Here is a 25,419-nt window from a genome sequence, read left to right as displayed (position 1 = left end):
TCCTCCTGGAGCAGGAGTTACAGAGAGTTGAGAGCTGTCACATGGGGGCTGGGAACTGAACCCAGCTCCTCTGGAAGAGCAGCAGCCAATGCTCCTGACTGCTGAGCCATCTCTCCAACCCTACAAACAAGTCTTTAAAAATCCCTCTTCTGGAAAAAAGAAATGTATGGGATGTAGGGAACTGCCTGTGGGAGAGGAAAAACTCAACTTCCTGTCGGAAAAATCAGTCAAGTGGGGTGGGGAAAAGCAGCGGGAAGTTTCTCGGCAGCTATGGTGCACTGCGGTGGGTGTGTCTTCATGACTAGAGACTCTTGCAGCTGAGTGGGGCTGTTCGTGTGATGGGGAAATGGCAGGCCCACTAGTTGGTCTTGGAAACAAGTTTTGCCTGGCTCCTCACTGAGAAGTGTTAAAAATACTGCTCCATGGGTGCCAAGCCCGAAGGATTTCATCAGAATGTTCTGGGCCTTGAGGGTGTTTGTTTTGAGACAGGGTCTCATGTAGTGCAGGCTAGACTAGAAATCACCATGTAGCCAAGAGTGACATCTGATCTTCCTGCCTCTCCCTCCCAAGTGTGGGATACAAGGATGAGCTCCAGGCCCCACCGATGTTTTAAAAACCTCCCTAGTGAGTTTTCTATGCAGTCTTAGGTTGGGAGGTACTTTTCAAACTCATGGCTTCCCAGACTGTTCTTAAAAAGTTTTTCTTTTGTTTGTATGTGTACATACCTAGGAGCATGTGTGTTACTGTGTGTGTGTGTGTGTGTGTCAGAGCTCATGCAATTCAGAGTTCTCTTCTGCCATGTGGCTCCTGGATATCAAACTCAGGTCTCCGGGCTTACCAGCAAGTGCTCTTGCCCACTGAACCATCTCCCCCAGCCCCAGATTTCCCCCAACATAGAAACACCAGACCACGTTATTAAAAGCTCAAATCCTTGGCTGCCTCTCGGTGCAGCAAATCATTGTGTCCAGGGAAGATGTCAGAAGAATCAGTAACTGTGAACACCGTTGTGAGTACTGGTAGATGCTTGCTGCACGTTCACAGGGGCAGCCTGTCTTCCAGTATGAGATCTCTTTCTAGGAAAGGGTCTCCATTTGCTGGGTTCTATGGAAGGTTGTCAGAACCATCTCTCCATCAGTCCAATCAAAGAACCAAGAGATGTGACCTTGTTTTTGAAAATATCTAGAGAAAGCAAGATCTGTCTGTGTCTGCCTCTCTGTCTGCCTGCCTGCTTGCCTGTCTGTCTGTCTATCTATCTACCTATCTATCTACCTATCTCTCTGACAGCCCTATAAACGAATTCAAATGGCCGTTTGGATCCCAGACACTGGCAGTGTTGACCCCTGAGGGAAACAGAACAGAACCTGGTTCTTCTAGTGATCTCAAGGAATCAGATCCTCTGTAGTTTTTATAATGTTAAGTGCCACTCCAGAGTAGAATGACAACTTGGTAGCCCTACCATTTTTGTGGCCCCTGTGCTAATCCTAGCTAGACCCATTTATAAATCCACGGCCTGCTTGTGGTTTAGAGGTTGCCTTGTTCCTAAGGTGCTCACTAGCTGCCATTCCAGATGCAATGGTGAGATATGGGTTCAAAGGAAAACCGAACCTGGAGGGAGTAAGGCCAGCAGTAATGGAGTGGGACACCCGGCATTCTCCTTAGGACTCCACAAAAGCGTGTGCAGGCAGATACCCAGAGACACACACAGATACCCCCACACCCAACACTACACACACAGTACAAACAGACACTACATACACACATATATCACATACAGACCTTCCATCACATACAGACACTACACACACATACACATCTACACACACACATCACACAGATACCCACATTACAGATACTACACACACGTACACATAGCACCACACACATACATCACACAGACACCCCACATACATCACACACAGACACTATACACACACACATACACACACACCCTCATTAAAATAAATTACAATGCAGAGAATTGAAAAAACAGAGGCAGCCTAAGCAGCTGTCCTAGATTAAAATAGGAAAAGAGACTTGGTAATGAAATGCAATCTGGGATCGTATCATGGCCTAGAAATAAGACAACTATATTTGACGATATTTGAATATGGCTTGTGAATTGATCAGCGTGGCATTAATGTTCGATGCCCTGATTTTGATAAGTACTGCTGCTGCCGTAGAGAAACATCCTTGCTCATAGGAAATGCACTGCAAAGTCTCATAGGGGTGAAGGGCGCCATGTCTACAACCTCCTCTCAAATGGAGCCAGGGAGAATTTACAAATGGTTGTGTGTGTCCTCTCATGTAGTGACTTTCTCCTAGTGAGATGTGAAGAGACATCTCACCTCAGAGAGGACCCCAGTGACAGGGCATGAAATGACTCCACTCAAGTCAAGCCTAGTGGTCAGTTTATAGGGGTGACTCTCAGGCGCTTGACTGACAGGGTAGAAAGCCCACCCAGCCCGAGTGTCTGCTGAGGAATACTGCCATCTCCCACCGTAACCTGTCCCTATGTCCTGCGGTCCTGCTATAAATGAACCATAGAAGCCATTCCTCACAGCCCTCCAAGCATGGCGATGGAGAGGCTCTTCCCTTTTGTTTTGTTTTGTTGTTTTTTTGTGTGTTTTTTTTGAGACAGGGTTTCTCTGTATAGCCTTGGCTGTCCTGAAACTCACTCTGTAGACCAGGCTGGCCTCAAACTCAGAAATCCACCTGCCTCTGCCTCCCAAGTGCTGGGATTACAGGTGTGCACCACCACTACCCAGCGGAGAGGCTCTTCCCTTATAGGGACTTGATAGACCTCAGAGTTGACAAGGGGCATAGGTTACAGAGGGAAGGACCACCTCCTCGGCCAAAGCAAGCACTGGCTGGCCAGGGGAATTCCTACACACTGTCAAGTGCTGCTCTGTGGTGAGCTCTCCTGGGGTTTCTTAGTGCTTGCAGAGTTAATAAAGCTCAGCGGAGAGGACCAGGGATCGGGGAGGGGTGGGGCAGGGTAGGCCTAGCTCAGAGGATTTGAGGTTCCTACTTCGCATAGGTGAGGCTCAACTGGGTGCCCACAGCATACTCTCTTTCTTACCCGCTCTCTGGGCAAGCATCGTGGCCGAGTCCCTGTAATGCTGCTCCCCTCTGGCAGGCCAGGAGAAGGAAGGAGACAGCATTTGCTAAAATGCCCAGAGAGAAGAAGGGGCGTGGCTCGCATGCGCACAGCCCCTCCCACGCTTCTTTAAAGCGAGCTCGTCACCCAAAGTGTAAATGCGGCCTTTTCCTCCTGGTGTTCTTTCAAACGGAGAATTTCCAGTCCCGTTGTGATCTCACTTAGACTAATAAGTGCAGTTATTTTTAACTGACGGGATGCTGATGAAATACGCCTCTTCCATTTGGGTCATCCCGTTCACATCCTCCCTCCCGTCGTCTTGTGTCCCCTCCCCCCACCCCACCCCCCACCCCACCCCCTCCCTGCCCCACCTTTGCTTTGGGAGCTTCTCCCTTGGGGGGCAGCCTGGGGGGTGGAGGCTTCCGGCTTCCCCTCCACTCTGTCTGCACACTCCAAGCCAACACTTTCTGTTTCTGCCCCTGAAACAGAGCCGGCCTCACCTCCTTTTCTTAGAGCCCTTGTCACCCCATACATGACAGTCACCTTTACTGCCCCTAAAGACAGGGATGGGCAGTTCTGTTATGCCTTCAAGAAAAGCTGGATCTTCACTGTCCCAGAGACAAGACAGATGGGAAGTTTTGAAAGGAACCAATTCTCAGGTCTGCCTGGAGGAGTCCCCCTGCCTCACACATGACTTTGGGAAGTTTCCCCAACTGAGGCATCTCTTTAACCCCTCCTCAGCCTATCTTTTAACCTCTATCTCCATGGGTGTTTTAGGGGCTATGGTCAGGACTGTCCTCCTTCAAGATGTTGAGTGGTATGTATTCAAATTTAGGCTCAGATATAGTCTAGTGACTCCATGTCCCAGAAGCAAGCCAAATACAGGTGGGTCTTCCCAACTCTTTCCCTTCACCAAGTCAAGGTCTCTCTCTCTCTCTCTCTCTCTCTCTGTGTGTGTGTGTGTGTGTGTGTACTGTTCCTTGTCTCTTGTGGGGTTTCTAGTCTTCTGGCCTTTGTGGATGGTGCAATGGTTCTCAACCTTCCCAAACCTTTAATACCTCATGTTGTGGTGACCAACCCCAACCATAAAATGGTTTTTGCTGCTACTTCATAACTGTAGTTTTGCTACTCTTCTGAATTGTCCTGCAATCATCTGCACTTTCTGACGGTCTTAGGCGACCCCAGTGAAAGGGTCATTCACCTCTAAAGGGGTCATGACTCACACGACCTGAGAACCACTGGCTTAGAGGACTCCCAGCTGGGGAGTCTTGTTGAACAACAGCAAGGAAGATCTTGGTGTGTCTGAGAACTGTCCCCAGCAGGAGGAATAATCTGAGACAAGGCTGGAGACTGAGAAGTGTTATCTGCAGAGGAAGAAAACCATACTGGATTTTAAGGAGTAGTGGGGAAGCCATTGTCAGGCTCTTGCCTAGGATGTAGGCTTTGAGCATCTTGTGGCTGTTCTAGTCGCTGAACTTGCTCCCCGCGTGGAGACCCAGGTTAAGCTAAGAGAGCACTGGTTGCTTAGCTCGATGCTAGCAGCTTGCCTCACCTGTGTGAGGCCCTGGTTCAGTTCCCTGTAACTCAGACAAATAAACAAACAACATGGAAAGCAAAACAAACTGTTAAGCCAAGAGGTCCTGGATTTTTCTATTGAGATAACGCACTCTGTCTATGGCCGTACCACCCCGAACATGCGAGAGCTCGTCTGATTTCAGAAGTGAAGCAGGGTTGGGCCTGGTTAGTACTTAGATGGGAAATAAAGCACTCTGACCAAAAGCAACTGGAGGAGGAAAGGGATTATTTTGCTTACACTTCCTGGTCACAGGCCGTCATTGAGGGAAGTCAAGGCAGGAGCTCAAGCAGGAACTGAAGCAGAAACCGTGGAGAAAAGCTACTTACTGGCTCAGTCACTGGCTCTGGCTTAGCTAGCTTTCTTATATAGCTCAATCCACCTGCATAGGGAATGGTACTGCCCAGAGTGGTCTAGCCCCACCCCATCATCCAGTAACAAGACAAGTCTCTCATAGGCACGCCCACAGACATGTCTGATCACAGTAACTGAGGTCCCCTCTTCCCAGATGACTCAGGTTGAGTCAATTTGACAATAAACTCTAATCAGGCCTGTGACACCAATGCTTTTACCCACATGGACAAATGCACACACACACACACACACACACACACACACACAGAGAGAGAGAGAGAGAGAGAGAGAGAGAGAGAGAGAGAGAGAGAGAGAGAGAGAGAGAGGTGAAAAGCACACCTACTGCTCTTGTGGAGGACAAGATTTTGAATCCCAGTAGCCACATTGCATTGGGTGGCTCGTGGCCATCTCTAACTCCAGACCCAGGGGCGCTGACATTCTCTTTTGGGCTCCATGGACACTCACACCTACACACATGTGCACGCACACACATCCATACACAAATCATAAAATAAATAGTTTTTGAAAGAAATGAAACCAACTAGGTGTGGTAGCCTTTGCTTTTAAATGCCAGCACTCAGGAGACAGGCAGGCAGATCTCTATGAGTTCAAGGCCAGCCTTGCATACAGGGTAAGTTTCAAGGCAGCCAGACCTGCACAGTGAGAGTTCCCCTGCCCTGATCAAAAAAAGAAAAGAAAAGAAAAGAAACAACAGAGAAAAGAAATGGGAAAAGGAGACCCAGTACAGATCTCACAGATATAAAGGAACCATAAACATCAGTAAGTAACTAGGGCTGGGGCCTGGCTCAGCAGGTAGGACAGCTGCTGCTCTGGCAGAGGAGGCAGTTTCCGACCTCAGCACCTGTATCAGGCGGCTCACGAGTCTAGCAGTCAGTTTGGTTCCCCAGCTCTCAGGCTGGGTGGATCCAACCATCTGTAACTCCAGCTCCAAAGCATCTGGTGCCCTTTTCCATCCTCTGCACTTATGTGTACAAACCCAAACCCCAGACACATAAATACATATGATTAAATATTAAAAAAAAAAGATCTAAGTAGCTTGCAAAGAGAGTTTCAGGGAGGCATTATTAACATTGGGCTGCCTGCAGTCATGGCTGTCGAAGTTGTCTTAAACTAATTGATGCGGGAAGACACAGCCCACTGCGGGCGGCACCATTCCCAGGCAAGCGAGTCCGGAATGGATAAGTCCTGAATGGATAAGTCCTGAATGGATAAGCTGAGCTTATAATGGAGACACTGAGCCGAGCACTAGCAAGAAGGTGAGCTAGTGAGAACCAACGGGAGAAACGAACATGTCTGCGGGAGACGAGGATTGCCATGTGAAACAGACCAAGAACTCTCAAAGCTCAGCAGTAATAAAAAAAAAAATCACCTGTCTTAAAAATGGACAATCTTAAAATGAAAAAAATGGGGGGGGGGGGGTCGCGGCTGGAGCAATGGCTCAGCAGCTAAGAGCACTCACTAACTGCTCTTCTGAAGGTCCTGAGTTCAATTCCCAGCTCACAACCATCTGTAATGAGATCTGATGCCCTCTTCTGGTGTGTCTCCAGTGTACTTAACATATAATACTAAATAATTCTTCAAATTAAAAAAATGGACAAAAGACCTGAGCAAATACCTCACCAAAGAAATAGATAGGTAGTAAACAAGTGTAGGAAGAGATGGTCACTGCCCTGCGTCCTTAGGGAATTACACATGAGAACACAGACCATCACTGGTCTGTCTTCAGTTCTGTTGCTGTGATATATACCCTGGTGAAAATCAAATCAGGGCCGGGCGGTGGTGGCTCACACCACTTTAATCCCAGCACTTGGGAGGCAGAGGCAAGCGGATTTCTGAGTTCGAGGCCAGCCTGGTCTATGGAGTGAGTTCCAGGGCAGCCAGAGCTATACAGAGAAACCCTGTCTCAAAACACCAGAGAGAGAGGGGGGGGAGAGGGAGAGAGAGAAAGAGAGGGAATGCATACAGCCCACCTGATTGCTTGTGTTTCTCTGTGCATCTCACTTTCTTATATAATTCAGAAGCCCTGCCTAGGGAATGATACCGCCGACGGGGGACTGGGTCTTCCCCCACCAATTAACTCAATTAAGAAAGTCCCCACAGACAAGTCCACAGGCCAACCCAATTCAGGCAGTCCCTCAGGGAGACTTTCCTCCCAGATGAGTCTGCTTGTGTCAAGCAGACAATTTAAAATGATCATCACAACTTCATTTCTATCAAAACAGCCAAGATCCGAAACTCTGGCACCTTTCAAGTCCCTGCAAGAGTGTTAACCACCATGTTCCCATTAGGAACGAAAATGGCTCTTCTACATTGACAGTTGATCTTACTTAGTTAATCTTATTAAGATGATCTTACTAAATTGATATTGTTTAGCGTGGGAGTGGGTTTATATGTGCACTTTTGTGTGCGAAGGAAGACCAGGAGGGTAACCTCAGGTGTTGCTGACATTTTTGATGCAGGGACTCTCTCTCTCTCTCTCTCTCTCTAGAACTCACCAAGCCAGCTTGCTGGCCAGGGAACCCCGACCCCCCATCCTGAGTGTCTGTCTGTCCCTGCCTCCCCAGAGTGGGGATTGCAAGAATGAACCACCCTACCCAGCTTTTTTTTGTGACTTTGTAAGGAATGAACTTGGGTTCTTCCTAATCTACTGAGGCATCACCCAGACCCCATGTTGTTGCTCCAGTCACATGATCAAGTGGTTGCCCATGTTGGGGAGGAAGGACATGTGCACCATTGAGGCTTTTTAGACCAGAAAGTACTCTCTAGGATATTCTAACGGAGGACACGTGTCATGTAACACTTGTCCAAACCCACAGGATTTACAGTCCCGAGAGTTAACTGTGAGGCATAGTGGACTTTGGGGGGCAATGCTTCTGTGTGAGGAATGTCTGAGGAAGGACACAGCCTGAGGTGGGAGGGAAGTATGTACCTTCCTCTCAATTTTGTGCAAATCTAAAATATCTTTTTACAAATGTGTTAACTAAAAAACAAAACAAAACCAAGTTCTCAGTAATAGGCACAATTGAATTCCATTTGGGTTAAAAATATACAGATGTTGGGCCAGTGAGAGGGCTCAGCAGGTGAAGGAGCTTGCCACCAAGCTTGACAACCTGAGTTTGATTCCTGAGACCCACAGGGCAGAAGGAGAAAATACTCTGCTCCAAACTCCTCGCTTCCACTCCATGGTAGGCGCCCACACGCGTGCACATGCACAGACACACAAAACAAATGTAATTTCAATCTCTTAAGAAACAAGCAGATGTTTTATATGCATTTTATGTCATTTCGAATCTCAGCTTCACATATGACACAAAAACAAGTGGCATTTGTCTTTCAGAGTCTGTTTTCTTTTGCTTAACATGATGACTTCCAGTTGTGCCCACCATCCTGAAAATGCCATGGGCTCTCTTTCCTCTCTGGCTACGTAAAATTTCCTTTATGGGAAATGCCTTGGATGCTTGCCACGTGAGCATGAGGGCCAGAGTTCAAATCCCCAGAGTCCACATCAATGCCGGGTGGGCGTGGTGGCCTGCAGGATGGGCGTGGTGGACTCCCAAGTGGACGTGGTGGACTCCAGGTGGACGTGGTGGGCTCCAGGTGGACGTGGGGGCATGCCTTCAGTTCCAGCCCCAGAAGGCAGAGACAGGGAATCGCCAGATCGAGCTAGCTAGTGAGATAGCCAGAAGGGAGAGCAATGGATCTGACTCAGTGAGGTGGGAGAGAGGAGAGAATGTCCTAATGCACACATGTCCATGCAAACATGCATGCACACCACACGCACACATGAAAAGGTAAATTAAAATTTCATCCTGCATATGCTCCGATTTTTTTATCCTTCCAACTCTTGCATATATGGACCTTCATGTATGTGCATTGACATATTATAGAATGAATATTTCCACCTGTATGTACATACATTATGGGTGTGGCTGCACTTGCAGCCATGTTACCATTAGCTACCACACAGATGCTGTATCTGTGTTTGTGTGAGCATACACCTAACAAGCACTTCTGCATGGAGGTTGTCTCTTGACCACACACTGGTTCCTTCATTCAAACAAGGCCAAAGGACCAGCTGTGAGACTTGTACGTCTGAGTCATGAAGGAGACCTCAGAGGGGTCTCGGTATCTGGCAGTTTTAAAGTACAAACTGTAACCACAATGAGTCACTCAACAAGATTTTTTTTTTTTTTTTTTTTTTTTTTGTGCCATGAGTTGTCCCTGGCATCCTGGTTTGGGTATAGGGGGCACTCAGGGGACAGGGTGTCGAGGTAGGTGGATTCACTCTGCAGGTTCTTTTTTCTGGGAAAGTTCTGTATCACATGTGTAGCCACTACTCGACCTGACGCTGGGTGGGATACCGGGTTTCCTTTGGCTCTCAGTCTGAGGGTGCAGTGCGTACACGGTGAAGAAGGCTGGAGGCTCCTGCAGCCCAGTCAGGTCTCCTCTGTCTGTCTCTCAGTCTCCGTCTCTGTCTATCTCTCCATGCGTTTCTCTCCATCTCAGTGTGTTTCTGTGTCTATCTCTGTGTCTCTTGGTCTCTGTCTCTATCTCTGTGTGTCTCTATATTTATCTGTGTCTCTGTGTCTGTCTCTCTGTCGCTGTCTCTCTGTCTGTCTCTGTCTCTTTTTTCTCTCTTTTGCACTCCTATCTTGGAACTTGCTATGCAGATAAGACTCGCCTCAAACTCACAGAGATTCTCCTGCCTCTGCCTCCCAAGTGCTGGAATTAAAGGTGTGCCCCACCATGCCCCACTAAATTCTGCTCTGTCTTCAGTCCTGGACCAGAGCTCATGAAATGGTGCCCCTTCAACCTCAGTTAACCCACTCCAGGAAACCCCGTAGATGTCCCATATAGACACGCGCAGAGATGCATTTCCAGTGTGATTCTAATTCTGTCAGGTTGACAGGGGAGATTAACCATCACACTCTGGAGACTGACTGTTGCTGCTTCTCCTCAGAGAGACCATGTGGAGACCCACCGTCCTTCCCACACACCATCCTCCAGGGGCGCACTGGCTTGGAGATGGGGGACGAGCTACTGTACGTGTGTGCGCCAGGGTCCGTCCCAGGCCATCGGGAAACGGCCTTCACCTTGCTATGCAACAGCTGCGGGGAATGGTACGGACTGGTGCAAGCCTGTGGGAAAGGTAAGCGCCATTTGCCTACCTGCCGGGCTCCGGCTCGCAGCAGGCAGCTGCGATTCCGCCTCTTTCCACCCCCAGGCATCTAAAGCCTCCATACCTGGGAGTCCACGTGCCTTGCAAATGTGATATGAGAACAACTGCCCTCTTCATCTGCCTGCTGGAGGGGAAGGGTTAACAAGCCCTCCCCCCTCTTCTCTAAGACTTGATCTCAAGTTAATGTGCTTTTTTTCTTTTTTCTTTTCTTTATTTTTTGTTTATTGTTGTTATTTTTAAAGATTTATTTATTTATTTTATGTATGTGAGTACACTGTAGCTGTCTTCAGACATCCAGAAGAGGCCTTCGGATCCCATTACAGATGGTTGTGAGCCACCATGTGGTTGCTGGGAATTGAACTCAGGACTAGAAGAGCAGTTGGTGCTCTTAGCCACTGAACGATCTCACTGAGCGATCTCTCCAGCATTATTATTATTATTATTATTATTATTATTATTATTTTATTATGCTTTGTTGCTTTTCAAGGCAGGGTTTCTCTGTGTAGCCCTGGCTGCCTTGGAACTCACTCTGTAGACCAGGCTGGCCTCAAACACAAGAGATCTGCCTGCCTCTGCCTCCCAAGTGCTGGGATCAAAGGTGTGGACCACCACTGCCTGGGTCTAAGTCACTTTTTAAATAATTTGTATTATCTTATTTCATGTGTTGTGGGTGCTTTGCCTGCACGTATATCTATCAACCCAGAGCTTGCCAATATAAGCAGAGATGGTCTTGTTAGACAGCTTGCTCTAGCTCCGCCTTCTGAACCTTAAATTAAGTTAGAGACAGACCACCTGCCTACCCAGCATTCGCAGGCATTCCTGGGGATCCTGACTCTGCTCCTCACACTTGTACAGGAAACACTCTAACCACTGAGACATGTCCTCAGCCTTGCTACAGCATTGTAGTTAGGACAGTGTGTCCTCAGATGTCCTGTAGGTCATGAGGGGGTATGGCAGTCACTACAACACTTTTTAGACCCTGTGATCCGCCCACCACGTCTGAAGCTTTGGTTTGTTGTATGTCTGCACTGTTAATGACTACTCACAGTGTGATACAGCCCCGTACCAGGCTACCAGAGGGGACGTTTGGCTGGTTTTCATTTTGTGGCTGTCAGGAGCTGTGCCCATGAGCTGTCCTCTGTGACGCTGGGTTCTCAGGCTGTGTCTGTCACTGGCTCCTGTGAGTGGGATTCGGCCACACTGTGTGCCTGTGCAGTGTCCGAGGTTGATTCCCAGGTATTTTGTAGACAGTCTGATCAGTCAACCCCCTGGTGTTTTGTGATTTTTTTTTCCTCATTATTGTGACCAAATCTCTGACAAGGAGAAATCTAAGGGAGGAGCACTTTCGCCACTGAGCCATTTCCCTGCCAGGTTCCTTCTGTTTTCTTTCTTTTTTGTTTATTTTTTTCTGTACAGTGTTTCTCCGTGTAGCCCTGGCTGTTCTGGAACTCATTATGTAGACCAGGCTGGCCTCAAACTCACAGGGATCCATTTGCTTCCAGAGTGCTGGGTTTAAAGGTGTGCACCACCGTGCCCAGCCCTTAATTTCTTTTTTCTTGAGACGTACTCTTGGTTCAGTCAATGGGTCATGATCCGGTTCCTTCTCTGCCAGTTAAAGAATTTAAAGACAGGACTTTATCCAGGGCTGGGGATAGAACCCGGGGCCTCGTGAATGCTCAGCAAGCATTCTACGAAGTGAGCTCCATCCCAGCCCTTAGACAGAACTGTCCAAAAATTCTGTCCCAGTGTGTAGCGTAATTGTGTCTCAGTTCAGAACGTGTTTTCATGAATGTGTTTTTGTTACTCTTTAAATTTATTTTATAACTTTTCAGAGGGTGACTTAGCCATAGACCATCTGCAAATTCTATGAGCTATTACAAACTTTTGGTATTAGATAGATAGACAGACAGACAGACAGATACATAGGACAGATAAAAACAAATGAAGTAAAATAATAAAACCGATTTGCATTATAAATGCAGTATTTTTTAGCATGGATTTTAAAGTTCCCTGTAAAATTATTACAGATGTGCTGGGGGCCACTGTTTCTCCTTGTTAGTTCCTAGTAACTAGAGTTACAGCAGCAGACAGGTGCTGGAGGGCAGAGGGTGTGGCCCAGCCTCACCCAGACTCTTAATATTTTCCAGAGGCAAAGCTGCACCTTCCTGCGAGCCACACCCATCTATCAAATGGGTGGTTTACTGGCCCAGGGAGGTCGGGAACTAAATGCAGGTTTTGTGCGTTCTGGAAGGTGTTTATTTTCTCACTGCAGTGAGGAGTCAGAGAGGATTCTGGCTTCTACACTTGACTGGGTGGACAGGCCGTTACTGTTTCCCTAACTCTCATAAAGACTTAGCATTTACAGTATCTGTGTCTGAGTAAGAAGTGTGTGTGTGTGTGTGTGTGTGTGTGTGTGTGTGTGGTGTCTGCAGAAAACTTTCACCTAGGTCATGGCAGTGCATACCTGTAGCCCCAGCCCTTGGGAGCTGGAGACTAGAAGAGCAGGAAGTGAAGGCCATTCTTGACTGAATAACAAGTTCAAGGCCAGCCTGGGGCACATGAAAATATGTCTGAAAAAGATACAGAAAAAGACTGTGGGGTGTCACTCAACTGGCAGCGTGTTTTCCAGGCACGTGTGAGGCCATGGGTTGGCTCCTCAGTGTCACACCTACTGTGTGTGGTGACACACACCTGTAGTCTCAGCAGGTGGGAGTGAGGTGGGAGTCCAAGGCTGTTCTTGCCTGCATAGTGAATTCTGGGCTAGCCTGGGCAACATGAGATATAGACTGTGCGATATAGCATACACGGCCCACCCCAGCACCTGGGAAACAGAAACAGGAGGCTTCATCTTCATGGTCACCTCTGCTACCCAGCAAGTTGGAGGCTAGTCTGGGCCTCAAGAGAAAGTCTTAAAACAAGGACTCAACACACATATGGAACTTGGGGCAGAAGTTTCCAGTGGCCTTTTGGAGTCTTAGCACTTACCATGGAGATGAGGGCTAAAGGTTTTAATTCCTAGGTTTTCTGCTTCAGCCTTTCACATCAGCATCCTTTCCCGCTCTGGCCACACAGGATGCAAGATCTCTTCTGGAACCAGGGGCAGAGGCCACAGGACCTCTCATCCGAAGGATGGGTGACAGTAGAGGACACAAGACAAGAATGGAGAGGGGAGGGGCTGTGAGCCATGGGAACCACAGAAACACTTTAGGAGGCCACCTGACGTTTGCGTGACCAGAGGGGGGGAGGGGAACCAGTCTCACTGCGACAGTGGCCCAGCAAGGAAAATGGGCCCAAGGAAGGGCATGGCTTTGGCATAGTAAGAACCAGACACAGCAAGGACATCTGTGGAACCCCCGCTTATAGAGCGGAGCATCGAGGGTTTTCTGTAATTAGAGCAACAACCGGTTATAGCGAGATACTGAGCCCAGCAGAGAGGCAATGCCAGACAAGGCTGCCAACCTGGACATGGATGCCAGCATGTGTGGCTTTGGGCAGGAGAATGGAAGACTGAATCGCTTGGTCCAGACCAGGCCTCTAAAGCCAGTGCTACAAAATCCCAGCAACCGAGGGAGACCGCAGCAGGCCAGTTAGTTAGTGGTCAGGGCTTGCAGGACCCCAGGAGTGCCCGGGCTAAGCCTGGGAGATAAACAGTGCTCTTTCTTTCAGAACAGCAAATTAAGACTCTGGAAAGCTGAGAGGAGTCCTATAGTCAGCTCTCCTCAAACCCTTCCGTAATTTAAATATCTTAAGTAACCCTCTTTTAAAAAATAACAAGACCTAGGGCAGATGAACTGGCTCTTGGGGTACAACCACCAAGCCTGAAGACCCGAGTTCGATCCCCAGAACCCACATGGTAGAAGGACAGGACTGACACCCGCATGTCCTCTGACCTCCACTCAAGTGCTATTACCACCACCCACATACACACAAAATTAATTAATTAATTTTTTTTTTAATCGAGCAAGCAAAGCGAGCCCTCGCTCCTCGGACAGCCCTCTCGGTGTGCTGTGCCAGGGTCACCAGTCTGTCTTCCCTGGTTTTCATGAAGGTTAAAATGTGTCAGTGGGGGCATCAGAACTCAGGAGGCAGAGGTACCGGGATCCGGGGGTGGAAAGAATCTGCCCGTGGTGCCCTTCCTTGACCCTTTTTTAACCCCTGACCTGGTACATCCCCCACTCACCAAAGCCACTGAATACAAGGGCCACAGAGGCATCTCCCGTGAGCATGTTTCTCAGCTTTTACTTCCTTGATTTCTACAGCCATTAAACCCACTGAGCACTTCGGTGTACCCCCCCCCAAACCCTGGCTTCCTGCCTTCCCTGACACCCCGCATCCTCTGCCTCCTGGGTTCCATGAAGCAGTGACTGTAAATGGTTTGATTCAGTGTGTGTGTGTGTGTGTGTGTGTGTGTATCTGTGTGTGTGTATCCATGAGTGTGTGTGTGTGTATATCTGTGTGTGTATCCAAGAGTGTGTGTGTGTGTGTGTATCTGTGTGTGTGTATCCACGAGTGTGTGTGTGTATCCACGAGTGTGTGTGTGTGTGTGTTTATTTCTTTTGTTTAGGCTTTTTTTTGCACTTACTGCATTTATTACTTATTGATTTATTGATTTCACATGGGTGCCACGGTACCCTTGTGGAGGTCGGGGGACAGCTTGCAGGAGTGGATTGTGTGCCGCCCCATGTCGGACTCCCCAGGCCTGGCAGCAGGAACGTTCAGCCCACAAACCAGCTTGACTTCTCTCTGTCATGTTTCCTCAGGGATTGTTTGTTTCAAGGACGATCTCTCCTCTTGGGTAAACTGGCCTAGAACTCATTATGCAGCTGAGGAAGTCCTTGAACTCCAGATACTTCTGCCTGCACGCCTCACATTCCCAGGTTCCCAAAGTCTGCCGCCATGTCTGGATTTCCCCAGCCTTTCTTTTTAATCCCTCTGGTCTGACCAGCCATGGCCACAAGACACATCTCTGTAGGGCACTGAGAAAATAGCTGTCACCAAGCAGATCTCTGCGCCGTGCCATCTCTGTCCTGGTGATTGTGATGGCCTCTTTCCAATCCTTTGTTTAAAGCTTAACTTATTATAACAAGCCACCCTTTTAAAACACAAAATTATCTGTTATCCCAGGCAGACACACGTGTGAACACACTATGATAGTCAAATCACAAAACCAGAACACTATGAATGGAGGGGTTAGCTCGGTGGTTAATAGCACTGGATGCCCTTCCAGAGGATCCAGGTTCAATTTCCAGCACCCACACAGAGGCTCACAACTGTCTGTAAACTCCATCCATGCAGACAAGACACTCACAAACATAAAATAAAAATATTAAAAATCAGAGCAGCTCCATCACCGCAACTTGCCCACCACCCCAACTTGCCCGTGCACCGTTCCACAGAGGGCATTTTACATATTTCACCTCACTGTAAGTGTGAGTGTATTAATGGCTAGCTCCAGTTTGCAGAGGGGGAAACTGAGGCCCACAAAGCTTTCTTGACTTGCCTCTGTCACATAGACAGGAGGAAACCTCACAAAGCTTGGATTTAAAGGAGGCCTGTGACATTTCTGTGTCATCATCCATCGAAAGGGGTGCCTCTGACAGGAACCTCAAAACTCCTAGCAAGCAGGGTCAAAAGCTCACTCCCAAACTGTCTTCTCCTTGAGTCACTCTACCCTCCACCCTGCTCTTATTTCAAACCAAGTTCTTTTGGTTTCTTAAATCAACTTCAGTCTCTGTTTTTCTCTGCCATTTGGGCTTCGTTTTCCTCATTGACTCAAACATGAGTCCAAAGCTGCATTTAGAACTCCCTCGTCAATGTGACCATATTTGTTCAGAGGTTCATTGAGCCACTAGTTATTTCTGGCATGTCTGCATGCCTTATTTTTTTTTAAATGACTATTTTTAAAGGCTGTGTAACCAGGACACGAGGGCAAAGAGAACCTGTGCGTAGGTTTCCCAAAACGTGACAAGGATGGAGGGTTGGGGCAGGAGAACGCTGGAACACTGGGGCCTTCTGGACATCAGCCCCTGACCACCTCTCCACCAGTACTACAGACACACACAAGGTGGCTACTGGAGCTGAGGGGCGGGGTTCTGGTGAGGGAGAGAAGGAAGGGGGGATGGGCAGAGATACCAAGAACATATCTCACAGGCTGATTAAGCCGGGGTGTTATTTACTAGTCTTCTGTGTTTCTCTGTGTATGCATGTATATTTGTGTGTGGATAGAGATTGTGTGTGCATGGGGACCAGAGGGCAATTTAGTGCCATGCCTCATGTGCTATGTACTTTTTTTTTTTTTTTGGTTTTTTTCGAGACAGGTTTTCTCTGTATAGCCCTGGCTATCCTGGAACTCACTCTGTAGATCAGGCTGGCCTCTAACTCAGAAATCTGCCTGCCTCTGCCTCCCAGAGTGCTGGGACTACAGGCGTGTGCCACCACCACTGCCGCCCGGTGCTATCTACCATATTTTTAAAAAAATATGTATGAGTATATATTGATTTGTGCATGTCATATGTGTGGATGCCTGTAGAATCCAGAAGAGACATGTAGGAGCCTTTAGAGAGGGAGTTACAGGTGGTAGCTAGCCTCCTGATATGGGTGCTGGGAATTGAAGTTGTGTGCTCTTAAGAGTAACAAGACTTCTGAAGTCACCTTTAAAGTTTTGTTTGTTTGTTTGTTTGTTTGTTTGAAACTTGGAATTCACCAAGTAAGATAGGCTGGACGGTCCGTGAGCCCTAGGAATCCAGTACTCTTGGTCACTGTTCTGGTGCTGTGAAGAGATACCATGACCAGTGCAACTCTGAAAAAGGGAAGCATTTGACTGGGGCTGGCTCACAGTTTGAGAGGTTTAGTCTGTTGTCATCACAGTGGTGTGCACAGTGGCCAACAGGCAGACTTGGTGCTGGAGAAGGAAATGAAGAGTTCTACCTCCAGGTCCACAGGCAGCAGGGAGAGGGTGACACAGACCCTGGCTTGGACTCTGGAAGTCTCAAAGCCCATTCCTGGTGATGCACTTCCCCCAATAAGGCCACACCCACTCCAACAAGGCTCCACCTTCTAATCCCTTCCCTAGTAGTTCCTCTCCCCAGATGACTAAGCCTCTGACTTAGATATATGAGCCTGTGGAGACCATTGCTACTCAAACTCCACATTATTACCTCTACCTCCCCAGTGCTGAGGTTCTTTCTGAGAGCCCATGTCCCAGACCAGCTTTTTAAACTGAGTTCTGGGGACTGAGTTCAGATCCTTGCACTAACAAGGCACAAATCATCGCCCCAGTGTCACTGATTTAGGTTTAATCCCACCGGGCCAAAATAAGAACACTACCGTAATTTTTGAGTCAAATGTGAAGCAAGCTTTATTAAATACTGGCCGGGTTCATGGATACCCCATACACAGGACTCCCAGAGTATAACATCAGATTACATAAGGCGGGGCTTTATAAAGATTAAATCCCACAAGGCTACATGCTTCCCACCTTCCTCTGATCAGGGGCAGGGCAAGCATACATCCTGACATAATTCCTGCCTACGTGTGATCCAGCACATCCTGTACCAAGCCTGTTTACAGACGTGGAAATATAAGGTTTTCTATTTTCTAGTATGCTTCCTGAGTGGTTGGAGTTGCAGGCAGGAGACACTCGATGTGGACAGACTCATGTCCAATATACTTGAACTATGTGTGAAATTGGTGGTAAACAGCTTTCGTGTTTAGTGGGGATGCTTAGTGGTCATGCCTTGGCTAGGAGAAAAACAGGGAAGAAAATACTCTGTTCCTTAAGGATAGGAGAGCCATCTAGCTAGAAGTCCACTAAATAAGCGCAGGCTGTGGACTTTATAGGGTCCCTAGGTCCTCCCCTTTACCCTGCCGGTCCTGGTTAGGTCCCCACCCCAGTAAGCTCCTTTCACTTCAGTTGTCTATGGCCCTCTAACAACTTTAGTTTGTTTTTTTTTAGTTGCTCTTAGACAAAATAACACAGTGGGCATCTCTGGGGTGCTGGATACTAATTTCCTCCACTGTATCACAGTTACTCTCAAGACACCATTTCTCTGTGTAGCCTGGGCTGTCCTGGAATTTGCTCTGTAAACCAGGCTGGCCTTGAACTCAGAAATCTGCCTGCCTCTGCCTCCCAAGTGCTGGTATTAAAGATGTGTGCCACCTGTGCGCCACCACTGCCTGGCCTTGATGATGATTCTTATCATCATCATCACCACCACCACCACCACCACCACCACCACCACCATCACTATCATCATCATCATCTCATTAAAAGCAAACTGGCACTAAGTGAAAAAAGAAATCGAAGAAAAAGAACAGGACTTCTCCCTCCATATGGCGGAGGAGGTTTAGTGTAGATTATGCAGGAGAGAATAGCCAGAAGCAGGGACATCCAGGAGAGTGGAGGGTGGACATGAGCAGAGCCGTGTGAGGAGAGGGTTGAGAGGGGAGCCAGGGCCAGCAGCCAGGAATCCCAAAGATGCCAAGAGGGCAGGTAACCAGACCGGCTGGACTGCATAGGGAAGAGCAGCCCAGCTCCCTGGCCTGGAGAGAGCAGGGTAGAGGGCGGGGAGGGCCGGCCAGGGGGCCCTGTAACAGGTGCAGGAAGACCTACGGCCAGGTCTGCTTTGATATGTTGAGTTGGCATCTCAGCCATTTGTCCCAGGTTTGAAATATAACAGACATAGCATAAAATAACCCGTGGGGTTGTAAAGAACACCAAGTTCCTTTGCAATAAGATTTGATTTTGGTGTAAAATCTCCTCTCTGCCTTTTTCTGGTGACTCTGCCAGCAGTGGTCTCCTGGGGGCACTCTATGAAACTTGACACAATGAGGGGTGTGTGTGTGTGTGTGTGTGTGTGTACACTCAACAATGGCGTCTTTTCAGAGCACTTCTGACAAGCCGGTCCTGCCTCATCACTTGGCAGTGGGCCAGCGCCCCCTTGTGTTTGGGGGCTGTGCTTCTGGAAATAGGTCTTGTGTTCTGAGTGGTTCTGAAGCTGCTTTGGAGAGCAGTTTGGGCGTGAGCTACTTCAGACTTTTCCTCCTTCCCCATGCCAGAACAATTTACGCTTTCATTCCTTCAAAGATGCCTCTGTGAGCCAGACATGAGGATGAATATCTGTAATCCCAGCAACTTAGAAGAGTATGGATTATAGGCTAGCCTGGGCAACATAGCAAGACCTTGTCTCTTTAAAAACAACAACAACAACAACAACAACAACAAAAACCTGACAGTGGTGGCACACACCTTTAATCCCAGCACTTGGGAGGCAGAGGCCCGTGAATTTCTGAATTCGAGGCCAGCCTGGTCTATGGAGTAAGTTCCAGGACAGCCAGGGCTACACAGAGAAACCCTGTCTTGAAAAACAAAACAAAACAAAGCAACAACAACAACAACAAGTCAGGTATTTTTCAAATACTTGTGATGGGTGTTCTTACCCTACTTTAGAGACTCAAGGCCTGGATTCCTTCCTTTGAGCAACTCAAGGCCAGTGCTGCAGCTTTTTCTGCATAATAAACCATCCTCTCACCCAAACCTGAGTGGTTTAATCAATAATCAGGGAACTCAGTGGTTAAGAGCACTGACTGCTCTTCCAGAGGACCCAAGTTCAATTCCCAGGACCGACATGGAAGCTCACTACTATCTCTAACTCCAGTTCCAAAGGATCTGACACCCTCTTCTGGCTTCTGTAAGCAGTATACACATGATATGCACACATGCATAAACAATTTAGAGCTGGCCCAGGTGTCTAATGATATGACCTCAGCACACAAGGGGTGGAGGTTAAGAAGTTTTGGGGAGAAGTTTAAGGTCATCCTCAGCTACTTACTAAGTTTAAGACCACCCTGGGATATGTAGGATCATAGGTAGTTAGAAACAGTGGTTCTCAGAGTTTAAGGCCAGCCCAGACTACAGAGTTCCAACCAGAGCTACATAGAGACCCCATCTTAAAAGACAAAAGTAAGAGCTGAGAACATGTTCATCAGCAATCTCTCCATCATGACCCATCAGAAAATACCAATTCCGGCAAACCTAACCTCTTCACTCCTGACCCAAGACTTCACCTGATGCCTTTGAATATCTCCACCTGGATCCAGGACAACTGATCCATTTCACATAATGTTTACAGAAAGGTTTTGTCATCCGATCTTGTGTGTTGTGCTTTAAAGTACACTTTATAAATAAAAAACCAGCCGTTTATTCAGCAGGGTGAGTACGACCAACCTGTAGATTTCAGGACAACTGGTCAACCTCAGTGAAGTTCACTGAGTGAAGGAGTTGGACCACAGTAGGACCTAGAATGACATGACAAGGCATATCCTTGGGCCATGGTCCTTGCCTTTCACTTTGAAATAGGTCTCATTTTTCTACAATACATGAGACTTGCTGGTCTGTGAGCTTCTAGGGGAGTCCCCTGTCTCTCCCTTTGTAGGAGCATCACAGGCTTTTGATACCCACAGGGTTTTATGTGGGCTTGGGAGACTTGAACTCATGTCCTCATGCCTGAACGTGAGTGAGCACATTTGCCCACTGAACTATCCCATACCTCCTTCCACCTTGTTTTTTGTTTTGTTTTGAGACAGAGTCTTTTCCTGACTCTGAAGTCCTCTATTTTTTGTTAGTCTATCTGGACAGCAAGACTTGGGGAATCTCCCTGACCCCAGCTCCCAGCAATGGGGTTAGACATATATGGCTCTGACCCATTTTTTATTTTATTTATTCAATATTTTTACATTTTATTTAGTGTGTGTGTGTGTGTGTGTGTGTGACAGAGTTCCATATATCCCAGACTGGCCTCAAACTCTATATAGCAGAGGATGACCTTGAGTTTCTGATCCTCCTGTCTCCACCTCTTGAGTATTGGGATAACAGATGCGCATGTCTGGTTGACATGATGCTAGGCTCAAACCCAGAGCCTACTGGTTGCTGTTGGCTAGAATCACCTGGGAAGATGGAGTTGCCTTGACAGGTTGGCCTGTGGGTCATTGTCTTGACTGATCGCTATTTGGGAGAGCCTAGCACACCATGGACTTGTGCTTGCTAAGAAAGTTAGCTGATCTCAAAAGACAGGCAGGTAAATAGGAGTTTGAGGGAAGCCTAGTCTACATAGTGAGTTCCAGGTCAGCTGAGGCTACATAGTGATTGATACCCTGTCTCAGGAGTCAGAGTCAGGGAGATGGAGACGGAGGAGCTAGCTAAGCATGGCCCTGAGAACATGCTGGGAGGCAGTGTTCCTCCATGGTCTCTGCTTCAGCTCCTGCCTCCAGATTCCTGCCATGATTTCCCTCAGTGATGGATTGTGACCTGGAAGTGTGAGCTGACCAGAGTCACAGCATTGATCACCACGAACTAGGCTATGCATGCTAGCAATCCCCTGCTCTCCGACACTCATGCTTTTGAGACAGGGTCTCACTACATGGCTTAGGCTCGAACCCACAGCCCTCCTGCCTCATTATCAAATGTTGGAATTACTGGCATCTACTACCATACCTCATTTTCTTTGTTATTCTAAGTGGTATCCTTAAAACTGTTAGTTTTCTGAAAATCTTTTTTTGAAAGTTGTTTGCTTTTCTTTTTTTAATTGGACCACTGAGTTTATCAGAGTCATTTTTGGGAACATGAGTGATCTAAGAGCAGCTACATTACCATAAACCCCACCCCAGTGTGGGTGATGACTCATGAGGGTAAATTTCTTAATTTCCTGTATCTTATAATCTCCCTTTATTCTTTTTTTAAATTACTATTACCTTTTTTTCTTTTACAGTCCAGTCATTACCCTCCTCCTGATCCACCTTCCCACAGTTCCTCATCCCATCCTACCCCCATTTCCAAGAGGATGTCTCCCCTGCCCCATGCCCCAGGTCTCCCCACTCCTGGGGCCTCAAGTCTCTCAAGGGTTAGGCGAGTCTTTTCCCACTGAAGTGAAACCAGGCAGTCCTCTGCGGTATATGTGTTGGGGCTTTGGACCAGCTCATGTATGTTGCTTGGTTGGTGGAAAAAGTTGTTTTCTAGTATATAGAAATATACTTGGTTTTTACATATTTCAATACTTAAAATGCCTATGGTAAGCTCTTATTTTAGTTATAAAATCAGAGTATACATTCTTCAGGGGTGATTCCCAAGCGACAACAAAGAGGTCGTTAATTAAAGAAGTTGTTAATTCTCTTCCAGTCTCCGTGATCACCCTTCAGGTGTTCCACATTGACTCCATGTCTTTAGATCTAATGAAGTGTCTCCTCTTTCCCTTCAGATGAGGCCGAGGCTCACATTGACTATGAAGAAAACTTCCCCGATGACCGATCCGTGTCATTCAGGGAACTCATGGAAGACTCCCGGGCAGAGGGAGAAAAGGAAAAAGCTCAGGAAGACGCCTCTGACGAGACACCGAAACAAGATCGTCTGGTCTTCACTTCTGTCTCTAAAGAAAATACAGCCCAGGAAAAAGCCCTTGTGCCAACCACAGGCTCGCCAGGCGCTGGGAGCGGAGTCCGCACAGACTGGCCAAGGTCCCGCCTACACCGGAAGTACTCCCTCTGGTTTCCAGCTGAGACTTTCCACAAGCCAGAGCTGGACCGGGATGAGGGTGATGAGACCAAAGAGCCACTTGCTGCCGGAGACAATCACAGTGAAGAGAACCCGGCCCCAGAGGAGTCTGACACCAGGCTGGTCTACGCCACCACCTACAGCCCCTCGGAGCCATTTGTGGACAGGAATGACAGAAAGGCGGAGGACCCAGGGGTGAGCAGTAGCGATGATTCCTGGTTAGACGGCTACCCTGTGACCGATGGGGCTTGGAGGAAGGTAGAATCTGGGCAGGAGGACGATGAGGACAAGGGGGATGGGTCTGTGGGTCCGAACGAAGGTGTCCCCATGACTCCCGATCAACCTATTGGCAAAGTTCAGGAGCACGAGAATGTCACCGTCACACCGAGCGACTCCTTGATGCACAGTTCGATCGGTCCATCTCAAATGCTCGATGTAGAAGCTCTGGTTCCAGGAGCCATCAATGTATCTGAGACTGAGAATTCCCATACTAGGGACGTTGATTCAACCAATTATCAATCAGCTATACCTCGGAGAGTCACCACACAGCAGTCACCCACGGCCACCTTACCCTATGAACTGACCACCTCCTCCCAAGAGACAGTAACAGCAACCCTCCAGCCAACACACAAACGCATCCCTTCCACTGATGTAGAGGCCACCCAGCCTCCAGCAGAGGTCACAGCTCCCGAGGTTCAGGATAACTTCCCATACCTGCTGTCTGAGGACTTCTTGGGACAGGAGGGCCCTGGGCCTGGTGCGAGCGAGGAGAAGCGTCCTCCAACCTCGGCACCGTGTGTGGGGGATGAGTGTCCTAGCTTCAGGAAAGGCCCGGTGATCGCCACCATCATCACCGTCCTGTGTCTGCTGTTGCTCCTGGCAGTCGTGGGAGCCGTGTGGGGCTACCGCAGGTGCCAGCACAAAAGCTCTGTATACAAGCTGAATGTTGGACAGCGGCAGGCTAGACACTACCACCAGCAGATTGAGATGGAGAAGGTCTAGCCTCTGTCAGCACCGGCTCTTAAAGTTGCTTGGAGGAAGATTAACTGTGACTGGTCACGCTGATAATTCTCCGGATCTGAGGTGGAAGGGCTTCACCCTCTAGAGTTCAAGTCTTTCTTCTGTATGCTGAGAAGTGTCTCTGGGGGTGCCTAAAGGGCAGAAAGGGGTTGGTGACATCATCACACGTGTCAGGGTCTCCTCAACCAGCTGCCCTCAGAATTCATTGCTGGAACCCCAGACCTCTGCTTTGGCCCTATTCCAATAGAAGGTTGTGGTATAGCCGTTTTAAAATCACCTTTTGTTTCATCTTTAGAGAGGGAATCACAAACTCTACGCTCCAGGGCTGACAGCGCAACCCAGTTCTTGGTTTCTTCTCTCAGGGCTAACCGTTTCTCTGGACTCCAGGAAGAAGGAATGATTTGGAAGCAGGGAAATGTTTGAAGAAGTCCAAAGACTGCTTTGTCAAATATGGGTACTGCTTGGTGGAGAATGATTAAAAATGAACATGGTTGGCCCTGGCCTGATCCATTCCAGCCATTGCTTATTGGCGACCACTGAGTGGTGTCTCAACAGAAAGACATTCCTCCTACCAGGGGCACATCTCCTGGGGAGTTGTTGAAGATGCGTCTGGACCAGCTCTTCGGGTAGTTCTGATGTGCATTGATGTTAAGAACTGTTGGCTTCTGTCATCTGTGGTGATCTTGGAATCCAGGAAGGCCCAGAGCCAGGGAGGTGAGGACCACCTGTGCCCTGTCTCACCTGGCCTCAGCATCTCACAGAAACATGTAAAGTGTCACCTCTGGCTGTCACCAGGGTGTCAGCTCAGAAGGAAACACACCAGGGTTTTCTATCTGAATTACATTCTTGAAGGTGTGAAAACGACGACAGAGGCTGTACTTTTTTTTTTCTTCTGAGGCACCACGGGAGTGTCTGGTTTTGTATGGCACCAGAAACCCCGATCCATGTTTTTGTTGGTGGTAGTTTTACAGCTGAAACGCAGGTGGACAGTCTAGCAGGTATCAGTCCTGGCTTCAATCTCTGGGTGTGGTGTAACCCTAACCCTAAAACAAGAAAGTTGGTGATGGTCTTTCACCGAAGGAAGAAAATCTCACGGTGTATTTCCTGTGCTGTCACCTGCTTGATTGACGCTTTGGAAAGCCACAGGTTCAACAGCTACAGAACAGTGTAACACAATACTGCATCCTGCAGACCATAACTGGGTCATACGAAGGCCAAGGGACCAGTGAGGATACATCTGCTTCAGAGGGAACAGAGACACAGAAGAGGACACTTTCTAGATGTAGCCAAAGAAGAACTCGACGGAGTAAACCCAGAGACTGTACATTCTCAAATCAGACTCGAATCTCTTGTGAGATGGCTTTTCTATTTTTATGACTAGTTATGTAAAATAACCTTTGTCTCCACACGGGGCTGGTGTAAGTAACTAATGAAACCCGGAACACTGAATTTATACCAACATGTAAGTAGATGGTATTAATACAAATGTCTTAATAAGTTTATAAGTTATTAACACATGTCAATGCATCCTTCTGTAGACACAGACTGTAAAGTCGGCGCAGCGCACTAGCTCATGCATTTTACCAATTTGCAGTCATCTTCATTAATAAGAGAGAACATGAGTCTGCTCG

At 48.0% G+C, this 25,419-nt stretch overlaps 1 protein-coding gene across 1 annotated transcript in view; it reads left to right on the top strand.

The window, feature by feature from the left end:
• Susd5 (sushi domain containing 5) overlaps positions 1-24,677 on the top strand; it is a 39,040-nt gene extending 14,363 nt beyond the window's left edge. Inside the window, exons 4-5 of the mRNA XM_052189265.1 lie at positions 10,006-10,194; positions 22,476-24,677. Coding sequence (XP_052045225.1) covers positions 10,006-10,194; positions 22,476-23,770 — 1,484 coding nt within the window. The 3' untranslated portion in view covers positions 23,771-24,677. The remainder of the gene's footprint in view (positions 1-10,005; positions 10,195-22,475) is intronic.
• Positions 24,678-25,419: the final 742 nt, after the last annotated feature.

Source organism: Apodemus sylvaticus, chromosome 7 (assembly GCF_947179515.1).
Source record: "Apodemus sylvaticus chromosome 7, mApoSyl1.1, whole genome shotgun sequence".
In the NCBI taxonomy this organism is placed as follows: domain Eukaryota; kingdom Metazoa; phylum Chordata; class Mammalia; order Rodentia; family Muridae; genus Apodemus; species Apodemus sylvaticus.
The sequence above is the reverse complement of the archived record's forward strand: the minus strand, read 5'-3'. Positions and strand labels throughout refer to the sequence as shown.